At 32.6% G+C, this 22,808-nt stretch overlaps 2 protein-coding genes across 3 annotated transcripts; one reads left to right on the top strand and one right to left on the bottom strand.

Annotated features, from left to right (window-relative positions):
- The first annotated feature begins 611 nt into the window (after window positions 1-611).
- LOC127704763 (uncharacterized) lies at window positions 612-21,618 on the top strand. 2 transcript variants are annotated; one of them, XM_052208961.1, is made up of 5 exons: window positions 612-1,284; window positions 11,759-11,824; window positions 17,911-18,565; window positions 19,684-19,848; window positions 20,419-21,618. In XM_052208961.1, exons 3-5 carry the CDS (start codon window positions 17,926-17,928, stop codon window positions 21,240-21,242), a joined length of 1,629 nt encoding a protein of 542 aa, XP_052064921.1. In that variant the 5' UTR covers window positions 612-1,284; window positions 11,759-11,824; window positions 17,911-17,925; the 3' UTR covers window positions 21,243-21,618. The 2 variants fall into 2 exon arrangements, with proteins under 2 accessions (XP_052064921.1, XP_052064922.1); XM_052208962.1 differs by lacking the exon at window positions 11,759-11,824.
- LOC127704768 (uncharacterized) lies at window positions 8,405-10,744 on the bottom strand. Its single transcript, XM_052208972.1, has 2 exons — window positions 10,439-10,744; window positions 8,405-9,868 (listed from the first exon to the last, which is right to left on the bottom strand). The coding sequence occupies exons 1-2, from the start codon at window positions 10,521-10,523 to the stop codon at window positions 9,354-9,356; spliced, it is 600 nt and encodes a 199-aa protein (XP_052064932.1). The 5' UTR covers window positions 10,524-10,744; the 3' UTR covers window positions 8,405-9,353.
- Window positions 21,619-22,808: the final 1,190 nt, after the last annotated feature.

The following is a 22,808-nucleotide window of genomic DNA, read 5'->3' as shown; positions in this document are numbered from 1 at the left end:
GAGTAAGTTCATCATGAAAAGAGAAGTATAAAAATAAGAAGATGTGGTATAATTGCCAAATGAGACAACTTTCCCCTGAAGTAGATCCAATGACATAGAAGTTAACAACTATAGGTCACCGTACGGCCTTCAACAATGAGCAAAACCCATACCGCATAGTCAGCTATGAAAGGCCCCGAAATGACAAATGTAAAACAATTCAAACGAGAACACTTACGGCCTGATTTGTGTCGTTTGAAATACTACTAGTAATTAGATTCACACAGAGATAGTCATTGTGTCATTCTTATAGAGTTGTTGTTTTATCTTATTTTATCGACATTCTATTTTGGCGTTTGTAAAATGGAGTGTAAGGCTCACAAATATTTAAGGGGCAACAGACGGAACTTCCTAAAATGTGAAAGGCATATGCTGACATTCCACAAACGCCTAAATGGGCACAAGACCAATATCCCCTTTTCCACCGGTTAACATTAACAGATTGCCTGTTTATATATGATATATTACAAATGATCACATGTACTTGATTCCTTGTAAACAAGTGTAAAAACTATTCTAAACGAGTGGTTTTATTAAGCTAGTTTGCTACTGTACCTTATTATGTCGTTAAAATATTCTGTACGTAATAAGTTGAAATCACTTGTTTTCATCCATTCAAATCTGTGATTACTTATATGAGGGTAATGTTGTTATCTAAAACAAAACTTAGTTTTTATGTTCGGTCAAGTTCGTGTATGTATACGTGAAATTCCCATAAATTCGACGTGACTTTAACATTATTTTAGAGACAACAGAAGTTTAAATAGTTTGAATCAATTCATGATAAACAAATCAAGATAACAAACAAAAACTGAGGGAATCACACGAACTCCAAACGGATTGAGACCGGAAACGTCCACACAAACCTTCAATTCAATGAAAATACTGGTAAAGATTGATACGAAATCAGCATTGCTACTGAGAAATTCCTACTAGAAACTAAGTTTCACGTGACAAAACTACCCGAGTGTGAAATACATGGTACCACAGATTTTGCTTAAACAGCGTTTTTCAAATCCCATCTCTCCAGGTATGACATAAGTCTCGATGCAAATTATATGAAGTATAACTTAGTATCTTAAGACTTTTAAGAGAGTCGTTTCACATGGAAACGCACGTACACATCTTACCTTTTACCTTACATAACCTGTTTTATGATTTAACCAAATCAATGTATATTTACCTTTCGCATAATAAGATAACTTCCTCGTAAATTTTGACATTGAAGGACTGTTAAACAATAAGGTATATATACTTTATTCACTTTTATCATATAATTGTTTCTTTAATACAAATACATATGTGTTTGTTTGTTTGTTAGTAAGTGTGTTTTGTATTATGGATTTTTGCATTCTCCATTTAGATATTTGATGGTGTTCATACGTGCCTAAAGACCGATCGAATGAGATTTGTACCAGAGAACACATTATGTAATCTGCATGATTCAGTAATTAGTGTCATTAAATGTTCGTTATCAATCAGAGCTATGAATTGAAAAGTGTTTCTTATATTTCTTTCGATTAATTATTGAGGAAAGGAGTAATGAAAGCAATAAGTCGCAGTCAAATGAAAAACAATGAAAAGCAGACAAAAAACGAAGTGAAAAGGTGGGAATCGGATGCATTCGAGACCGAATATAATGATACATAAGAAGAAACGGTCAGAAACCATTCTATAAATTTACATCAGCACAACATTCTTGATCATTGACGAGAATGTGGCCATTTTTTCAGGTGCGTTATAGGTATCTATTTATATATTGATCTTTGGATTATTCAACGGTTACCTTTAGGCGTTCCCTATAAAGGAATGCCAATAATCAAAAGTGTTTTTTTTTTAGTTTGGTAAGTGTTACATTAACGTTTTCGAGAGCAACACCTGTTGGGGCATTATAGTACACCTCTTTTTACAAAAGAAAAGTTTTAAAAATACTTGGGTGTTACTCTCCTTAATCACGCAACAAACATGCTTTGTAATCACACTGAATAACATTCGTTTGACGATTTCCTAGGGCGTCGAAAACTGTATATCTCTGACCTGCTATTTTGGGTTAGACTGAAACCATAGACCTTCAACTAAATACTCCCTTGAAAAAATGGACCTCCAACTAAATACTCCCGTGAACCATGGACCTCCAGCTTCATAATCAATGTTAATAATGATTGTGCATGAATTGTTAGAGCAAATTGAATATAGAAGTAAAAGACTTGAAAGAAAAACAATGATGTAAACTTTGTTGCCTTCTCCAATTTTTAAGCATACATCTCAAATATACTTCTGTCAGACTATTCTCTAATTCATATTCGTGATTTCTATCATAATTTTTATACAGTATAAATTTTCTTTTTTCCAATACATTGGATTGAAAAAAATCAACTGGCATTATTTCCCATCCGAAAACATCGAGTTTTTACAAATACTTATATAAAAAAAAAACCAACCACACGAAAATTCATATTTCATTTGATGTTATATACACTTGTTTTAAAATAGACTTCATTCATGAAAATGTAACATGGCATTTCAGCAGCAAACACCCGTAAATCGCATATCATTTGAGCTGTGGATATTGTCACTACAGCAAGGTGTTGCACTCCTTAAGTACACAAACCATTGTACCTTTTGAATTATTTTTATTCACATTACAACGATACTTCTTACTGTTCTATTTAGAATATAAAAATACAAATTTGATTTGGAGTGTATAAAAAATTAATTTCTTTTTTATCCGGGTTTCCAAGCACATTTCTACTAAAATCAAATTAGTGGTCATGTTATGGAGTTTGGTATTTTGAGGTGTAAATCCTGTTGCTTTACATTCTATTTCCCATTCAATTTTTGTCAAGGTAGGTCATTAATAATAATAATGATAATAATAATGATAATAATAATAATAATAATAATAATTATAATAATAATAATAATAATAATAAAAATAATGATAATAATAATAATAATAATAATAATAATAATAATAATAATAAAAATGATAATAATATTAATAAAATAGTATATGAACCGCTTTTGTTTCAAGAATCACAACCAAATAAGTCTGCAACTTTTGAGCTACAAACATACATTTGGAAAATTAAAAATGCAACTAATTACTAATCAAAACCATCTGAGAACTGATAAACAATATTTATATTTACGAAGCCAATGATGAAGTCATACAAATACACAGTACACACTGAGGGCCGTCGATTAATTGAAAATGTTAAACGAAAATAAGGTTTTATGAATGGGTGTGACCGAATCGCTTTTCGGACTCAAACAAAAACATTAAAAAGCTTTTGATTACTAAGTACTTGAATAGGTGAGGAACCAAATGTCCACATGGAACAAAAAAAGTGGCCAAAATCCATCTCCGGCTATGGGCAACTTTGAAAAGAAATAAGCACCCTAACTCCCTAATAAGTTTTTAATTTGTCAACGGAGAATTTAAAAAAAGGTAGGTTATAAATAATGTTTGTACCGAAGCATGAAAGCCCTCAGTAATTGCAAAATAAGTGTTCATTGTATTGAATTTTGCTACAGTAGTTTCTGCTAATTCTTTTGATCCGCCCTCGAATGAATACTATACAGTTGCTAACATTACACAGTGATATGAGGGAAACATATATCTTGAGAAAAGTATCTTTCAGAACTGTCTACATAGCTTCACATGTTTCCAGGAGCTATAATACTCTTGCTGATGTACTTATTTTCTATTCATTATGGACACCCCAGACTGCTGTCGGATTTACCTCCAGACTATTGTTAGATTCACCTGGGAGAATGGCAAATGTTTCATTAATGTTACCTTGCCATGTTTACTGTGATAAGAGGGGGAAAACATCGCAGTTGAAGTTTATTATTTTTTGTAATAGTATGGAAATTCAATTCAATATCAGTTTTTAGTTTGGTTAATCTAATTCTTCTGACTCTCTTTGAATGGTTTAAAATACTAGTATTTGGTTTGATGAGTTCTATTGATACCCGAATTTAAAATACACATATTTCACCTGTAACTAGGACACATTATGTGACTGCTAGAGGAACTGCCAGGTATGGTGTTTTGTCTTGTGATGTAAAGTTCAAATTTACAAGAGGGACCTTACGTATTGCTGTCCACATCCTAAAATAATACCTGAATTTGACCACAGCCCTAGCGTGAAGTTCAAGAGGGAGAGCGTTCTGTCTTCATCTTACCAACTAGTTTTTCTTCCATCTTTCTCCTCGATCTTGTGAAGTTTCAAACTCGTGTTTTCAATCAAAGCGCGAAAGCGCTGTAAAGGCAGTTAATTACAGGTTGTGTGTATTTTTAGTCCAGTTATATCATTATCTTGCATAGTACAGTGTACTTATCAGAGGTGGCTTTCAGTATTTAAGATTTAGAGTTCTCTAATGATATTGAACAAGTTTTATGAATGTCATATTCTGAGCACTATATGAAGGCGATTGTTCTCACTTGTTTATGAACTAGTGCATTATGTCCAGTTTGTACCTTTTTTATCTATGTTTATAGTCAAATTAGTTATCAAAGGTACCAGGATTGTAATTTAATACGCCAGACGCGCGTTTCGTCTACATAAGACTCATCAGTGACGCTCAGATCAAAATAGTTATAAAGCCAAACAAGTACAAAGTTGAAGAGCATTGAGGACCCAAAATTTCAAAAAGTTGTGCCAAATACGGCTAAGGTAATCTATTCCTGGGATAAGAAAATCCTTAGTTTTTCGAAAAATTCAAAGTTTTGTAACAGGAAGTTTATAAAAATGACCATATAATTGATATTCAAATACTGTTTAAAATAGTTATTCATTTTCTTTTTAGTAATAAGTAAATGTTATCAACTGTATTTTATTCAACTCTGCAAATGTGGTTTGTTACTGGTAAGTATGGATGATAGTTGTTTCATTGGCAATCATAACACATCTCCTTATTTATATAATGATCTATATTCAACGACCTCAGGTACAAAAAAAAATGTATGTAACTAAACTGTGATGGGAAACCTTTGACTTCTTTCTTTTATATAAACTTTTGATTTGGTACCATAGAACTATGTAGAATAAATGTACATTGCAACATGTCAACTCTTTCAATGACAATACTTTTTTAGAAACTATAACTCCAAGCAAAATTATATTTCCAAGTTTCAAGTAATTTATGAATGAAAAAAGGAGTTCTTAATTAAGAAATAAACTGATTCGCTGAGCTCAGCTGGATACACTCGCAGAGGTCCAACCTTGAACAGTTGGGGCAAAAATGGACACAATATTCAAGCTTGATACAGGTCTGAATTTGGATTGTAATTAAAAATTTGACATATTATAGTTTCTGAATAAATGTAGTCAAAGAACTTGAAATAGGTTATATGAATTGAATTTATATTCAATTAAAGATTTCTTGCTGTTGTGCAATAAACTGTGCTGTTGCGCAATACTTAATAAATCTGTTGCCAGACTATAAACAAATAAAGTTCAATTTCTTCTCAATGTCATATTTGAAATTTATGAAAATCTATAGGGAGATTACATCAATAGCTATAAATAATTCACCAAAGTTTCATGCGAACTGCTTAAAGCATTTTTGAGTTGTTGTCCAACAACAGTGCACACGCTGAAATGTCTCGCCTTCTTTACTAATCACTGATATTATGTTGATAGTCCTTAATATAAAGCTTTATTACAACTGTCACATAAACTTAACATTAACCAAGAAAACTAAACATTGACCAATGAACCATGAAAATGAGGTCAAGGTCAGATGAACCATGCCAGGCAGGCATGTACAGCTAACAATTCTTCCATACAACATATATAGTTGACCTATTGCTTATAGTTTAAGAAACAAACAGACCAAAACACAAAAACTTAACAGAGCAATGAACTGTGAAAATGAGGTCAAGGTCAAATAAAACCTGCACGACTGACATAAAGATCATAAAATATTTCCATACACCAAATATAGTTGACCTATTGCATAGAGTATTAGAAAAAAATTTGTAAGGGTTCCACGGAACCCAGTGTCTCGCCTACTTTTTCTGTTAATCACAGGCTCAACAAAAATGAGGAAGTAAATCAATAAAAATATTCCTCTTGATACTATCTTTTGATTGTAAGAAGCTTCTGTCCAAGTTTGGTAAAAATCCAGGATAGTTTATGAATCTAATAAATGTTTAAAAACTTTAACTGCAGACTGAACATGCTGAATGGAATGTTAACTGGAAGAAAACAAAATTTCCTTCTAGATACTAGCATTTGATCATAAACAAGCTTCTGTCCAAGTTTGATACAAATCCAAAATAGTATAAGAAAGTAATTAAAATTTTAAAAACTTAAACCACAGAGTGAATGTGTTGTTTCCTGGCAGAAAATCTAAGTCCATTTAAAAGTAAAATACGGAAAAAATGGATTTGTTTTTTTACAAAATTTCCTTCTAGATACTAGCTTTTGATCATAAACAAGCTTCTGTCCAAGTTTGGTACAAATCCAAAATAGTATAAGAAAGTTATTAAAATTTTTAAAACTTTAACCACAGAGTGAATGTGTTGTTCCCTGGCAGAAAATCTAAGTCCATTTAAAAGTATAATAAAGAAAAAATAGATTTATTTTTTTTACAAAATTTACTTCTGGATACTATCTTATGATCATAAACAAGCTTCTTTCCAAGTCTGGTACAAACTCAGGACAGTTTAAGAAAGTTATTAAAATTTTAAAAACTTTAACCACAGAGTGAATGTAATATTTCCCGGTAGAAAAACTAAGTCCATTTATAAGTAAAATACGGAAAAAATGGAATTTTATTTTTACAAAATTTACTTCTGGATACTATCTTATGATCATAAACAAGCTTCTGTCCAAGTTTGGTAGAAATCCAGGATAGTTTAAGAAAGTTATTAAAATTTCAAAAACTTTAACCACAGAGTAAATATTTGTGGACGCCGCCGACGACGACAACGCTGACGCCGACGGAAAGTAGGATCGCTATGTCTCGCTTTTTCGACTAAAGTCGAAGGCTCGACAAAAAGACTAAAACTCAAAATCTTAACTTTGACCACTGAACCATGAAAATGAGGTCAAGGTCAAATGACACCTGCCAGCTAGACATGTACATCTTACAATCATTCCATACACCAAATATAGTAGACCTATTGCATACAGTATAAGAAAAACAGACCAAAACACAAAAACTTAACTATAACCACTGAACCATGAAAATGAGGTCAAGGTCAGATGACACCTGCCAGCTAGACATGTACATCTTACAATCATTCCATACACTGAATATACTTGACCTATTGCTTATAGTATCTGAGATATGGACTTGACCACCAAAACTTAACCTTGTTCACTGATCCATGAAATGAGGTCGAGGTCAAGTGAAAACTGTCTGACGGGCATGGGGACCTTACAAGGTACGCACATACCAAACATAGTTATCCTACTACTTATAATAAGAGAGAATTTAACATTACAAAAAATGTTAACTTTTTTTTCAAGTAGTCACTAAACCATGAAAATGAGGTCAAGGACATTGGACATGTGGCTGACGGAAACTTCGTAACATGAGGCATCCATATACAAAGTATGAAGCAGCCAGGTCTTCCATCTTCTAAAATATAAAGCTTTTAAGAAGCTAGCTAACGCCACCGCTGCCACATCACTATCCCTATGTCGAGCTTTCTGCGACAAAAGTCGCAGGCTCGACAAAAACTGGAAAATCCCAATAAAACCCCATAACTCAGAAATGTAAAATCTAAAATTTATAAAATTCTAAAGGGAGCTTACGGATTGATAATTTAGTCTTAGATGCAAGATTTTTTTATCAGTTGTTAGTGGCTTTGAACTAGCTGTCAGTAACTGCGAGTACTCTCAGATCTGTACTTAGTGTCTTTTTGTTGTTTGGATGTACAACTACCCGACCACGTCCACTTGTATTTGTATTTATCTATCTGATGAGTTAAGCCTCTTTCAACTGATTTTTATAGTTAGTTCTTATATTGTACTGTTACACCACTGTCCCAGGTTAGGGGGAAGGTTGGGATCCCGCTAACATGTTTAACCCCGACACATTCTGTATGTACATGTATGTGCCTGTCCCATGTCAGGAGCCTGTAATTCAGTGGTTGTCGTTTGTTTATGTGTTGCATATTTGATATATTCGTTCATTTTTTGTACATAAATTAGGCCGTTAGTTTTCTTGTTTGAATTGTTTTACATTGTCATTTCGGGGCTTTTTATAGCTGACTGTGCGGTATGGGCTTTGCTCATTGTTGAAGGCCATACTGTGACCTATAGCTGTTAATTTCTGTGTCATTTGGTCTCTTGTAGAGAGTTGTCTCATTGGCAATCATACCACATCTTTATTTTTATATTTACATCAACAGATATAAACAATTCATCAAAGTCAAGGTGAGACAACAAAACTTAGTGGTAAGATCTCTGAAATTTTTTACACGGTACAAGTTTTTCTCATTATTGGAGACTGTACAGTGACAGTAACACCTGTAACTGCTTAAACCCATTTCTTATGCACTTTAGTTCGATAAACTCACTGAATATCATACCACATCTCCTTATTTTTATATGCATTACAATTTACATGTGCATGTAATTATAAATATATATATATCAGAACAAAATGCATTGCGTCACTTTTATTTCTGCATCCTTTGGCACAATACAAATTCTAAAATTACACAACATAAAACAACTAAATGTTATTTCAGATGAAAGTTTTGTTTCAGTTCCATTCATAGGATTTGTGAGAATTTTGTATGTTTTGCCAAGTCCAATAATTCGCTCTATGTGCACATGTTAATTGGAGACTTTTCTATCCCGTATAAGAGTTTTGGAACTAATTCTGTTTCTTTTTTTGAAAAAAGTTAGCAAACAAATCTTGCACCTTTAAACCTTTGTTTGCCATCACACTGTCACCTGGATCACATAATTGAACTACATTTTGTATTCTACATCTTTCAACTATTTCATAGTCACTGGTAGAACCAACATATGCATTAGAGACATAGTTGACTAAACCACCAGGCGTCGAACATACAAGTATTTTCAGTGTTTCTGTTTTTATATGATGAAAAGGTTGCCTGAACTCTAGGAGTTTTAGGTTTTATCACGGGATATTCTGTGCTTTCAATAATAATCCAAGTCGTAGGAAACTTTAATTTGAAGTTGGATGGCGAAAAATGCCTGACTAAACCACTAGCATGACTAGATGGCCAAGTGTTAGCCTCACACCACTGTTTAGGCATAAAAACAATCCATGTATACACAATATTCTTAACACTAGATTCAATCTAGAATCTAGAAAGTTCAAAGTTGGTTGTATAATGCCTCAATTTCATCAAAGTCATAAAAAAACTGATTTTCAACTGACACCCTATCAATTTGAAAATATATGTATCTCAAACAATGTGCTGTTGGACAAAGTGTGGTCAAAACAAATAAAAATTTAGTATACAACTCTAAACCGGTATAAAAATGCATGGCTGTGTCACGTGTCTTCATTTCAAAATTCTCTGCTGAAAACATAGACATTGATGGTGTTTGCATAATTCCATCTTGGAAGCTCAACATTAGCTCGGCAGTTGGTGGTGGACAGTCATAAATCCTTTCTGCAGTATGAATGACTTCTTCAGGAAAACCAACTTTACAATCAAAACTTTCCTCTAGATTTCTACTACAATATTCATCAAGTTTAGTTCTTTTGTTTTCACAGGAAACTGCCCTGATTTTTCTTTTTGCGGACGATTCAGTCTCTTGCTTGGTCCAGGAAAATAGGCTGGGAATGGCAGTAGACTTAAGTCTCTGTATGGTGGGTTTGCGCCCTGAAAAAGGTTATAAAACATTAGTTTTTTGATAATTAAATGAACTTCCATTAGCAATGTATACTTTGTATTACCTGGCGAAATATTAACTAGATTTATTCATTACAATCTGGATAAAACTATGTTTGCCTGATTCAATGTATGTTATGTAAATCCAAAGGACAAACAATGAGAGACTTATGCAACAAACGTACATTGTCTGTACCTAAATAACTATAATATAGATGAGAGCATGTCACTGTTTTGTTCCTGTTAACATTGTCATTGATATTTTTCAAGAAAGTCTATGAGGCATAGCTTATGCATTCCTGTCATTACTACATTAGCATAATTACTGCTAAAATAATTCTCAGTATGACAGACCTCTTGTAAGAAATCATTATAATTGTAGCAATCACCAAAAAATCTCACACAGATCACATTGAATCGTAATCCAAAAAATTATGACGTCTTGAATTAACCACCCCCTTTTATTCTAAAACGATAATTGCGGTTGTAAACATACTTTGGTTTATTCGCATGGCGATTACATATATAACTATATATTTCAAAAAGAAAATAGAGTTTTACCATGAATAGTTTCCTGCACGTAGTCTTTTTCAGTAAAATGTGCCTTGCAAACAACAGCTGATTGAGATGGACTCCACGATTTCATCGTGTTCTCGTCCAATCTGCGTTTGGGCCATGGCGTTGATCCAACTTTTACTTCTTTTTAAGTCATTTGGAAATGCATGTCCTCCTCTTAAATGACATCCAGGAACACAACAACAAGTTCTTGGCATCGTTAATTAAAAATGTAACTGAAATAGTTGCACAGTGCAGAAACCGGAAGTTGAGGAACAGGATCGTCTACCACGGCGCCACCTATTCAGGAACGATAATTTGCTACTTTATATAACTGCGAAATAACAATACCGTTAGACGGGTTCACGTGCATAGACAGAAATGCGCTTTAAATTGTATAATATAATTAATGTTCAGTCGACTCTTAATTATTATATCAACGACTTAAATGATTTATAAACATCTAGATTGCAGATAACACTTGAAATTAACCCGAGCTCTTTCCACACGGAATTCAAATAATTCTAGTTTGTCAATCGGTTGACTGCTTATAATGCAAAATACAAATAAATCAAAAGTTTTTAAAACTAACAAAACACAATGATCGTTTCTCTATTTACCAATGTAAATGAAATGAAACAAAAAACATTTTATATCACAATAAGAAGAGGAGAGAATTCAACATTTCCGGATCTACTTCGAGCCTAATGACCCCCCACGTAGATAAGTTGGATATCGCGGAAGGAAGGATTAACCCGGCAACTAGAAAGGCATTAAAGCACTGCCTTTAAAAACAAAGAAACAATTGTGAAAGAGCAATGTAATCATTATATTCAAAAAGAAGTTTATTATCGTCATTTTCCTATTTGTAAACACCAAATTCGTGTTTTTTCCTTGACCATTCGCCAAAAACAGATGACATTCACCGAGTTCTTTTTGTTGCAATTTTCCTTTGACCAAGAGGTTTGATGAAAAGTATAACAGTGTCAACAGGCTGACTTTAATCTAGCCCAAAAAATGTTGAATTACAAATGCATATTTTGTTTGATCTTCACGAATTTCAATGTCTCCTAAAACATTAATTTCTTTGTTCAATTCTAAATTGATTCGTCATATTAGTAATGCATATTTATTCACCGATCAAACGAAAGTAAATATTGTTGCTGTTAATTATTTCCCAGCTTAAAAGTTTGTCAATAGTGTCAAGAAAAACTAAGACCATTATTGCAGTCTAAGGCATTCATCGGAGGTATGGATATGCAATGACCTGTAATACGGTCTTTGAACATGCTATTTTAACTATCAATACTATCTATTTATAAATAGTTTGATCATTCGGGAGACTGTCAAGCAGAGTTCTGACATCCAAAACAATTTTCAGGAACGGAAAAGGTAAGTCTTTTTTTTATCACTTTTAGCTTTGGGTCTGACTTGTAGTCCATGCTACTAAATGTTTATACATGTCATTAATGTATTTACATTCGAATTCATGGGTGCAGAAAATATTCTTACTGCAAGAAAAATTGAAATAAAACTTGGAGTTCCGACCTAAATTATCCAAATGGTTATGTTCATGCAGCTTATATCAAGACATCAAAAGATTTACAAAAAAAACTTTAACCTCTGTAATTAAGAAAAATATATTATAGTTATTCTTCAAATTTAACTTTTTAATCTATATAATTACCAATATTGCTTAATCTTTACAAATATATAACACCAAACATTTTTCACTGTACGATCACTTGTCAATAAACAACTTTCGACTGTTTTACCACTTGGAGCAGTTCTCTATTGTCGATTGGAGCAGTGTCATAACTTTTGCTAGTGTATTCATAAAGAAATCCGAATTTACTATTTTTTAAATTCAAAATCTTCGCAGGGGGCCCAGGTCCCTCCTTATGAAGTTACATATTTGGTAAATTCAGACTTTTATTTACTTATTCCACTAACCCGAATAATTCAGTCGTTATATTCCGCTGATCTACGATTACTTCATTAACAAGTATGGGAGAGATCGATTACGGGGAGAGACTGTATTATTCGGGGTTAGTTCCACTCCGACGTTGTTCAGTTTGTACAATATAGAAAAGAAGATCGTCAAATTAAATTTGTTTTTTCACTGTATACTTTTACAATTATACAACGGTCTACTTTGTTTTTTCACTGTATACTTTTACAATTATACAACGGTCTACTTTGTTTTTTCACTGTATACTTTTACAATTATACAACGGTCTACTTTGTTTTTTTCACTGTATACTTTTACAATTATACAACGGTCTACTTTGTTTTTTCACTGTATACTTTTACAATTATACAACGGTCTACACAGTTTCTTTTTTACAAATTTTCTTCCGTTTATTCAAAAATCCTTTTCTAATTCAACGTAATCGAAACGACCTTATTATTTATACACTCCCACACATAAGATTTACATTGTTATTAACAAAGAAGATTAAAAATACAAATACAAGTGTAGTATTGTCCTTTAATTGTCTTAAAACTTTGTTTTGAATTACACAAATATAGCGTGGTTTGCTCGACTTGCCATAAATTGGTATACTTTTGATAAACGATGTACTAATAAATCAAACAAAGCATTTATAAGCACCTATACATTTTGAATAACACTTTATTATCAGATATCCCAAAAGTCATTAATGGAAAGAAAACACAAAGCAAACCATAGTTATGATGAAAATGACAAATCTGATGTACCGACTATAAATAAAGCTTTGAATTGACAAGCTCCCTCTTCAAACTTTTAAAGAATTTGCATTTTTCCACTTTAATTTTATTTTCGATCAGAATAATTTTTCGGATTGCTTTCCTTTATCAAAAATTGACATCAGAATTTCTTGTTTGCCTTTTTTGACAGGAGTAGACATATCCCGTACACGGGTTTCAAGTCTATGTTCCGGACCATATGAGTATTTGGACCATACGCGTCTGGTCATGACCATATGTGTATATACTCATATGGTCAGACCATACGCGTATTGTCCGGGTAATTATCTGATGATTAACGTTGAAAAGGTGTCGCATAATTAAGAGTTTCTTAAAATGAAAATTTGACATCTTCAATCATATGGTAATCAATGTTACATGATTAATGAAACAATGCGAATTTTACTTACAAGTAAGAATTATTGTGTTTGTTAAATTAGAATTTCTTAAATATTTCAAATACGCGTATGGTCAGACCATATGAGTATACGCATATCGTCATGACCATACGCGTATGGTTCAAATACTCATATGGTCCGGAACATCTACATATTCAAGAAAATACTCCAATAAAAGTAAATGATACAAATATTCCTGAATAAAACTGGCTTCTCGCGGATATTATCTTTTTTAGGTTACGTTGATGACAAAATTGCTATTAAACTTATTTTGAATAATCTCAATGTTATGGTAAACTTTTTATAAACAGATATATAAGTCTTATATAGCTTCCTAAACAAATGTATATGCAGTTGCAATTTAACCTTGATGTGTTTTTGTAAATATTTGATAATTTTTTTCTATCGAGATGTTTGCTACATAACATCTATATGGGTCTTTCGTTGATTCCGTAATGAGTGAAATTAAATTCGAATGTCTGTATCAAGTTTGGATATCCTGGCCTACTGATAAAAGATTCTTTGTCGTATTGGCTTTTATATATGTTGCTGACTAGATATACTTTTGTTCTCTAAAAAGTTTGGTCCATGACAAATAAAGTAAACTTCAGAAGATGTTTACTCTTCCAGAACACCTGGGGCCTGTTTTTTTTTTGTTCCTCGGTAGTGAGACAGAAATGGTTCATTTTAATTTTTTTTTTTGTTATTTGAAGATCTTCTGTCTCTCTTCTATCTCTTCCTTTTAGAAATTAAGGTATGTGTTAGATGGCAGAGGCACATAACAAACATGGGATCGTTTAGTCTATATGATATTATGAATGCAGATATATTAGAATGTGAGCTTTGTGATAAACGTTTTTGTTGTATGACAGCCTTTGTAAGATCCCTTTCGTGATGATAAGCTAGATGAAGATAAATATTTGCTTGCAATGCTGTTATATTTCTAAGACACGAGTTAAAACGTCTGCTTAACAGTAATTCTATAAATATAATCACAAATTTCTTGTCTATTTTTTACTTATTCCATCGGATATTCCAACTGAAAACAAATAATAAAAATATCCTATGAAAAATGCCGAAAAAAAATTGATGGTTTTATATTATAGAGCTAGCCGGACAAGAACAATAAGGGGACGACCATTTGATATTCAGGGAGGGGGAGGGGCAGAAACATTTTTTTTTTCGGATTTATTATGCATTTCAATCTGTTACTATGCATGTTTTTTTCCAATTCCTACCAGGCCAGCATATTTTCATATGATATGGAAAATCCTCTTGAACCCCCTCCCCCCTCTAAAAAAAATAATTATATCAGACGATTGTCCCCTTCTTTTACAAGAGTTTAAATTGATTGATTGTTGTTTGTTTATTTTAAATGTCCAGTGGCAAATACTTCATGAATGTTCAGGACGACACGTGTTTAAAAGTCGAGTATATAATTTGAAAAAAAGGAGATGTAGTATGATTGCCAATGAGAAAACGATTCACCAGAGTTCATACGGAGTGGATTTAAGTAACTGTAGGCATTCGTGCGGCCTTCAACAAAACAATTTACGAAAAACAAAAATGACTGACATGCATGAACCAACGACAACCACTAAACTACAGGCTCCTGAATTGGAACAGGCCCATAAAAAATGTGATGGGGTTAACAACTGTTTGTGAGCGCTCAACCATCTACTAACCTGGGACAGTGGTGTAACAGCACAACAAAAGAACAAACTAAAAATCAGTTGCAATTGGCTTAACTAAAAATATCAATAGAAGGCACAAAAACAACTGCCATTAAAACAATAGACACAGAGCACCGAAATAAGAGTACTCGCAGTTACTCAAAAGCTAGTTCAAATCCAAATACAACTTATAAATAAATCATGTTCTCCCAGACTAAAATATCAATCCGTACACAACCAACGGATTTGGTGTAAAGACAGTCTTACAAACGCATGACCTTGAATACCTTTCTTTAATATGGCAAAAATAATCCAGTTTGGTTACTTTAACATTATTAGATAGACAAGATGTCTTTTTCAATCATATACCAGACAAATATTGAAAAAAATTTGTAAAGCTTAAGATAATTCCTAAAAATCAAATGGTCGGAGCTTTAAGCTGGATTTGTTTTAACTAAGTTAGGTAAGGTAAAAATAAAGGAAAAAATGCCTGGAACACAGCGATTTATTAAATTTTCTTTGATTTTTACACTCCTTATATAATTACAGAGCACACTATTACAGTCATGTCTTTCGAATGAGCTGACGTAACTGAAGTTTCTAATAAATGATCGTAAATTCAATAATGTCATCCAACATTTAAAAATCTGCTATATTCGATCCCAACTGCAAATTGAATTTGTGTTTTAATGCTTCTTCTTCAGAATATCCAGATTCCATTTTTTTTTATTCTTCACCAGAAGATATTCTGGAGATGTACAGAAGAGAGCAATAAAACATGCCCCTGGTCTCTCCTCCGGTTTTGTATCTGTCTCTGATATAGATACACTATATGTGCCTTAGAATGGTGGTCTGTTTATAAGCTTAATTGAGAAAAATGAAGGAATTTGTTCACTCTTATTTCAAAGATCAGTATTATAAAGCAGACAGAGAAAAAATGTAATACATATGCAATGTATTTTATTAATTTGGCCAAGCGATTGTACACTTTATATAGGAACATGTGTAAATCAAACCTGTTATTTTTTACGAATGTCAGAGCACCGTTTGACAGTCTCCTAAATGACAAAAACAAAAGTATAGTTCCATTCCAACGCTGTGTTATTTGTGTTGAGACATGTGTACATTTTGAAAGGAAAATAAAACATGATGAATTTGGTTCTTTTAAAATGTTATTTAATGATATGGTTTTAAGTAACTTGATGAAATGGTTGAATGTATCTTCAATTTGTTTTATCATTTCTTATTCATGCATTACGAGACAAATGATATTAAATTACCTGTCAGTGATTATTCGTTCAACAAATTTCCCCCTGTTTTTCAGTTTGACCTTTATACATCGAATTAAATCGAAAAGAGTTTAAAATTCAGCATATTAACTTCTTTATGTTTCATTTGAAATGTAGATAAATTTAACTAGATGTTAACATCACGAGCTTGCATTATCGGAAATTCAAATGGTGTCTCGCAAGGTATATTGACAAGATCGTCCTCTTAACGTTTTAATCAGACTTGGGGTTGTTTTTTTTTGTATTTTTTCTACATATTTTGTTTATACGGATGTGTGTCTATTGAAGCACTTGATGAGCGTAGTCGGAATTAACCCGAAATAAAGTTTCCTCGAAATAAGTTGGTTTACAGTATATCAGTCTAAATTCTAGAAATTAAAAAAAAACCATTTCACACCGTAGAAGGATTTGTTGTGTTAAATTGTGAGAAAATGAACGAAGAGTATCCATATCTTTGGAACTTTAAGACTATCTCATGTAATGTTTAATCTTATTTGAAATGTATAAATATTTGAGGAGCTACCAAGTACTTATATTGCAAATAACTAGCAGAAACATACCCCCTTCTATTTAAGCTGATGATTAAAAAAAAATCCTTGACTACTAGTATTTCATTTGATTATAATTGTTTTGCTCTTTACATTTTTCATTGTATTCGATCAAGTCTTTTATAGTTTGACATTTTTCCGTTGCGGTATGCACAATAGCCCGAACCATTATTCCACCCTCTTTGACTTACGACTATAACCGATGTTTGAATACAACCACATTATGGAGAAAGTACCACATGTGTTAATTTGCAAGCACCTATTTAAAGTTAAATGTACCTCTTTTATATATAAAAAAGCACTCTCTCATACGAAAAAAATTTCCCCTCGAATATTAGTATACAAATTAGTCATTGCCATATAACAATAAGCACAATATATGTTGAAGAGAGAAAATATCGACACACATATTACATTTTCTACCAAATTTGTGGTGGATTGAGATAGGCAACACTGACTTGATAGACGGACAGACAGACGTACAGGCAAATCCATTTGTCTGTCCATGCCCATATAATTTGGAAGAAAGATCATGTTACACATTTCACAGAGAACAAGATTGTAACATCCTATGTTATATTTTACCTGACTTTTCATAAATAAAATGTTATTGTTTTCCCAGTTTGTACTTTCTAAATCAAAGAAATCTTATCTTATAAAATCTGACATAGCATAGTCATATACCATGAGGACATACAATTAGCATGTCTATTGCATCTATAGTATATCAAGCCTTCCAACACCTCAAGCGCCACTGACAATTGTTATGTAGACGACACAAATTATAAGCCTGGTATCTTTGAAGAGTTTTTATATAAATTCAATTTATCTAAATTTCAGATATCACTGAAAACAATGTCGTGCTGTACCAAACTTCTGGGGAAAATCCAAGCCAAACAGATAGAAGTAGATGATCTTGGAAAAGCAAAACAGTTTAGATTATTCAGTATTGCTCGTCCTCATATGCGAAGCTTCCATTCCTCATGGTTCTGTTTCTTTGTCGCTTTCACTTCATGGTTTGGCATTCAACCATTACTCCCCACAATAAGAAAAGAACTAGAACTATCCAAAACAGATCTTGCTAACTCTGGCATTGCTAGTGTTGCCGCTACAATCGCAGTTCGAGTTATTATTGGACCAATATGTGACAAGTTTGGACCTCGAAAAACAATGTGTTGCCTACTGATAACTGGTGCAATACCAATGGCACTAGCAGGCTTAATAAAAACTGGCACGGGTCTTATTGTATTACGATTATTCGTTGGAATATTGGGTGGAACTTTTGTTCCTTGTCAATTCTGGACTTCAGCCATGTACAATTCGAAGATTGTTGGAACAGCTAATGCCATTGCTGGTGGGTGGGGTAATCTAGGGGGTGGATTTACTTTCATTCTGATGCCAGGATTATTTCAGTTAATGAAAGTAATAGGAGCAGACGAATTTCTGGCATGGAAATTAGCAGTCGTCGTTCCTTCAGTAATTTGTGTATTAACAGGTATGTAAATTATGTCCAACATCAATAAGATATTTTGAAAACAAAAGAAAGAACTATATTGTATTTAACAAACAAACTCTTACCCACATTAACCTCGTTTGTTTTTGTTGCAGTTCAGTGTTTCTGTTGCTCTGTTGTTTTCCTCTTATAGTTGATGTGTTTCTCTTGGTTTTAGTTTGTAAACCGGATTTTTTTTCTCTGAATCGATTTATGACTTTTGAACAGCGGTATACTACTGTTGCCTTTATTTATTAAAGAGGATCGCACAACAATCTTTATGTTGGTTTCCACATTAACTGAAACAGAAACAGAAATCAATCAAAATTTCAAATAATCGTCATTACCAAATTTCGGAGTTCTGTTTTGATCGAAATGATTTATTTTTGGTTTCCATTAGCAAAACATATTTTTGTAGGATACACGCAAGTGAAATGCAATATTTGTATGAACATCTGATATCTCATTTTATTTACTCAGATGTGTAAGCGTTCTGCAATTTATTGTATTGAACGTAAATCAAGCTGTAGGTTTTCTCGGTTGATTTGTTTTATATTTTGTCATGTCGGGGCCATTTATAGCTTGCTTTACGGTATCGGTTTTGTCCGAATGACATACGGTGACCTATATATGCTAAAATCTATGTCGTTTGGTCTCTGGTAAATAGTTATCTCTTTGGCAATCATACCACATCTTTTTATCTTTATAGTGGTAACATTCAAATATTGTCCTCTTAAATTGCTTTTTATATCTCCTATTACTTTCGGATTTTAACTTTCATGATATCATTGGTATAAAAGAGTACCTATAATAAATTTCTAAATGAACAGACGAAGGGACGCAGCAACACGCCGACATCCCTCATCTGCACTTTCCCTTTTCAACATTAGATACACAAAGCCCTTTTATAGACTTTTTACTCGAATCATATTAAATGTACGGATACAAATTAAAATAAAAATTCTGATTCTTAGAAAAAATATCTGTCTATCTATACTGTCTTTTTTTGTAATGTTCATAAATTGAGTGATCATGACCGAAGTTTTTTGTAATAAGTTACTACCAATATACCATTTTTTAAGTATTACCAACTTTTAAAAAACTATACCTTCTTTTTTCAGGCATTTCTATAATTTTCACATCTGATGATTGTCCACAAGGACATTGGAACAATCGGCTACTTCCTATAGCATCAAAATGTCCTACAGTCAAAACAACGCAAAAGCAAGGTGTCGCCAACCAAGGATTCGAACACATCTCAGATAAAGACGGAAATGCAAATAAAGGTAACAGACTTTATTCACAAAAGAAAAGATCAGATAGCTTTAAAATGTCGCAAAAATATGACAAGTATTAAAAATACATATGTCAAGCTTTAATTTTGATTTTTTTTAAGAAATTATGATTACAACTCCTTCAGGTCAAGTTGACCTTAGGTGGATTTCGCTATTCATTATATGTCCCATTTGGTCATATGGATCCTCAAGTTTTCGAGTATTTATACATTATTGGCTTTCAATGGTTAGACTTTAGCGCTTCAGATGAAGGTTAATCCGAAAAAAGCGCTTTGGAAGCATCCGATTTATAAAGTGTTATTTTAATGGGTTTTTTAAAATCGGTTCGAGACTTGACAAATTTTGAAGTAATTCGAAGGACAATAACACTATATATATATATTTTTTTTAAAGCTAAACACTTTTATATCTAAGAAACGAATTGTTTTGTTGATTTTTTTCGACAGCCGCCTCCATCGGATTGTCACCATAGTTATATTTTCTCCACCGATAAATAATTATCTTCAATATAGAATTTGCATCTTTAAAACTTGTTTTTTTTTGTTTTGTTTTTTTTTTTAGCTGTAAATGAAACTAATGTTGACGGAAGAAAATTTGAACCTTCATCATCGGAGATAGAGACTAACAAAGACAAACACCTACCTAGTCAAAGTAACACGTTTTGGTCTGTAATTACTATATTGGTTTTGGTGATGCAGTATGGAATGTGTTTTGGAGTAGAAATTGCTGTCAATACCGTTATGAACCTATATTTCCTGTACAACTTTAAAGAGGAGGGTTGTATAGAACAGAGCAATTCATTCTCTAACATTACAATCACAACAATGACAAGTGAAGTTAAAGAGGCGGACAAAAATGAATGTAGTATCCTTGATCAAGATACTGCAAGTTTGATTGCATCTTTGTTTGGTTTAATGAATCTCTTTGCTAGGGCCATTGGAGGAATATATTCAGATATTATGAGACAATATTTAGGTATTGCAGGGCGTCTTGTTGCTCATTTTACCTGCTTAGTAGGTGAAGGTATAATGTTGATATTATTTAGTCAGATGTCTACTATATCAACTTCCATTGCTGTCATGATATTTTTCAGTATTTTTGTCCAGATGTCAGAAGGAACAACATTTGCTATCGTACCTTATGTCCTCCCTTTTCACGTAGGAATTGTTGCGGGGTTTGTTGGAGCAGGAGGAAATGCAGGAGCTCTTGTATGGAATACAATGTGGCGTCAGTTTGTTGAAAAAAATCCAAGTCATTGGTTTTGGTTTTTGGGCATTATAGTTTTGTCTGGAAGTGTGCTGACGTTTTTAATCGAAGTTCAGGAAAAACGAATTTGGAATGCATTTTTGTGTTTTAAACATAAGAAAAGAAAGTACACCATATAAATCTTAAATAAGCCTGCCTCTGTTGAATAGACAACAATTGATAGGTAATTGATTTGATATCCTCAAGAGAAACAAAATGCATTTTTTTAGAAATTGTCCTGCTTTGGACAGGTATAATTCTATCTATTAAATGTTTTTTTCGCATTTCCATGTATTTATTTCATAGTTTTATATGATATATCCCGATTAAAATTTCACGTTTGAGAGAGAAAGTATGTTTCGTTGTTTTAATGATAAAGACAGAAATATCTTTTTATTAGATAAAATGTATAAACCAAAACAAACATTTTCAGGATACGCAACATAAGACAACAATAACATCATCTGTACCAATTCTACTGTACCAGATGCGCATTTCCACAATTAATATTTCTTCAATGATGCTCAAGAGCAAAATATTTGAAAGTCCAAAACCTAAAACAAACGTTGAAAAGCTGATAAAACCAAATAGAACCAAACGTTAAGCCACACCGTGACAAGGAATCAGAGCTATGCATAACGGAGATGCACTCCTAATTTTAAATGATTTCGAAATTGTTATTATAGCAAATTATATTTAAACAAAAGTATATACGTATTGTCATGCCAAAGCAGAGGCTAATAGGCTGGTGATACCCTAGGGGACTTACCTAGAAGGCATTCTGCACATATTCATTGTAGGAGACATATGTTTACGTCAACGAAACTTCAAGCCAATGACAATTAAAACAAAACGACATCTACAGGGTAACTGTATTCCACCATAGATAAGTTTTCGAATCTTCAACCCGAAATTAACCGACACTTGCCAAACCACGCTCAATTTGCCATTGACTTTGTGAACAAGGTGTGTTTGTATACATCTATCTTCAAGTATCTTTTTATCAAACCTTTGGTCATTGTTTTTGCACTTTTTGTTTTACTTTAGTTCACGTTTATAATTGTTATAGTTATCTTTGTTTATTATTTTTGTATCTTATTTTCTAAAACTATTAATGTATTAGAACTGTTATTACCCTTTTTATGATATTTCTTGTTTTCTTGAAAATTTCCTTGATGTAGATTTTTTTTATATACATTCCTTTTATATGGATAGAAACTATTAAGATTGAGAATGGAAATGGGGAATATGTCAAAGAGACAACAAACCGACCAAAGAGCATTTTTACAAACTTGCTTATTTCCATGATATCGTTTAATATATTGTGAATTTATGTAGTTTAGTTTCAGTACATTATTGTTTTCTCTTTCTGTTGTTAAGCGTCATTTTCTAAGCATTTATTCGAGTATCACATCTCCGAATTCTGCTTGATTGAAGTTAATTATAGGATATCATATGGAGCAATACACATGGCATTATACTCCAGATGAAAATGTTTTTCGTACTCAATTGAAGAATATGAGTCCAATTTTGTGACAGATGTTCTTGATTTATGAGCTTCAATATCAATTTGAATTATACGCTCAGCTGAATACTTTTTTTGTTGGCCAAACATATTCCCTTACAATCAAACGATTACAATTAATTATGAAATTTAACCAGCGGCTTTTTTGGCGATATCCATCGGATTGTTTTACACACAACAG

Source organism: Mytilus californianus, unplaced genomic scaffold (assembly GCF_021869535.1).
Source record: "Mytilus californianus isolate M0D057914Y unplaced genomic scaffold, xbMytCali1.0.p SCAF_6, whole genome shotgun sequence".
Lineage (NCBI taxonomy): Eukaryota > Metazoa > Mollusca > Bivalvia > Mytilida > Mytilidae > Mytilus > Mytilus californianus.
This window is presented reverse-complemented; position numbering and strand designations above follow the sequence as displayed.